This window comes from Odontomachus brunneus, unplaced genomic scaffold, assembly GCF_010583005.1.
Source record: "Odontomachus brunneus isolate Ranch 3 - 2012 unplaced genomic scaffold, Obru_v1 Obru_scaffold_027, whole genome shotgun sequence".
NCBI classification, from domain to species: domain Eukaryota; kingdom Metazoa; phylum Arthropoda; class Insecta; order Hymenoptera; family Formicidae; genus Odontomachus; species Odontomachus brunneus.
The window spans coordinates 1,682,002-1,682,647 of record NW_022639477.1 but is presented as its reverse complement, the minus strand read 5'-3'; the positions used below and the strand labels follow the sequence as shown (position 1 = coordinate 1,682,647).

Here is a 646-nt window from a genome sequence, read left to right as displayed (position 1 = left end):
GAGAGAGAGAGAGAGAGAGAGAGAGAGAGAGAGAGAGAGTCGTATCGAAATCACATATACATTCAAAGTTCGCCGGCTCGCCTCGAATGGATTTCACATCGAAATAAAGCTGAATTTACCTCCGAGGTGAATTTCTCGCGCGACCCACCTCCGTTCCATACGTTACATTACGGTACATCTATATGTACCGCCGGCTCGCATCTCAATATCCAAAACATCGGACCCATTCGCTCGGGACAGCTTATAGCAACGTCGTACACGACTCGAAGGGTTTCGACTGGAGAATCGATGCTCGTCCTCGAGACGTCGTGTTGTGTCGTGTCGTCTCGCGCACCATGCCGCGTCGCGCAGGAGCAGCCCGACACACGATATATGCTCTCTCGTCGCGCGATCAGCTGTGCCGGATACTCGGTGGCCTCAACGGAGCGTTCCACGTGTGCATTCAACCCTCCTGAGTCATCCTGCCTCTTCGCCCCGTTGTCCCCGCGCGGCTCCCTCTCATTGTAGTGGCTTCTCTCGGCATGTGACGCAAACAAAGTGTCGCACCGCAGCCGAGAGAGAGAAAGAGGAAGAGCGAGGAGAGCGAGGAAAGAGAGAGAGAGAGAGAGAGAGAGAGAGAGAGAGAGAGAGAGAGAGAGAAGGGGGA

General features: G+C 54.6%; 1 protein-coding gene across 11 annotated transcripts in view; it reads right to left on the bottom strand.

The window, feature by feature from the left end:
• LOC116842782 (serine/threonine-protein kinase tricorner) overlaps positions 1-646 on the bottom strand; it is a 193,077-nt gene that overhangs the window by 77,717 nt on the left and 114,714 nt on the right. The window contains exon 1 of one of the 11 annotated variants that reach the window (XM_032812468.1): positions 149-174. The exons of the other annotated variants lie outside the window; for them this stretch is intronic. Coding sequence (XP_032668359.1) covers positions 149-159 — 11 coding nt within the window. The 5' untranslated portion in view covers positions 160-174. Of the gene's footprint in view, positions 1-148; positions 175-646 lie in introns of those variants that run through there. 11 annotated transcript variants of the gene reach the window in all.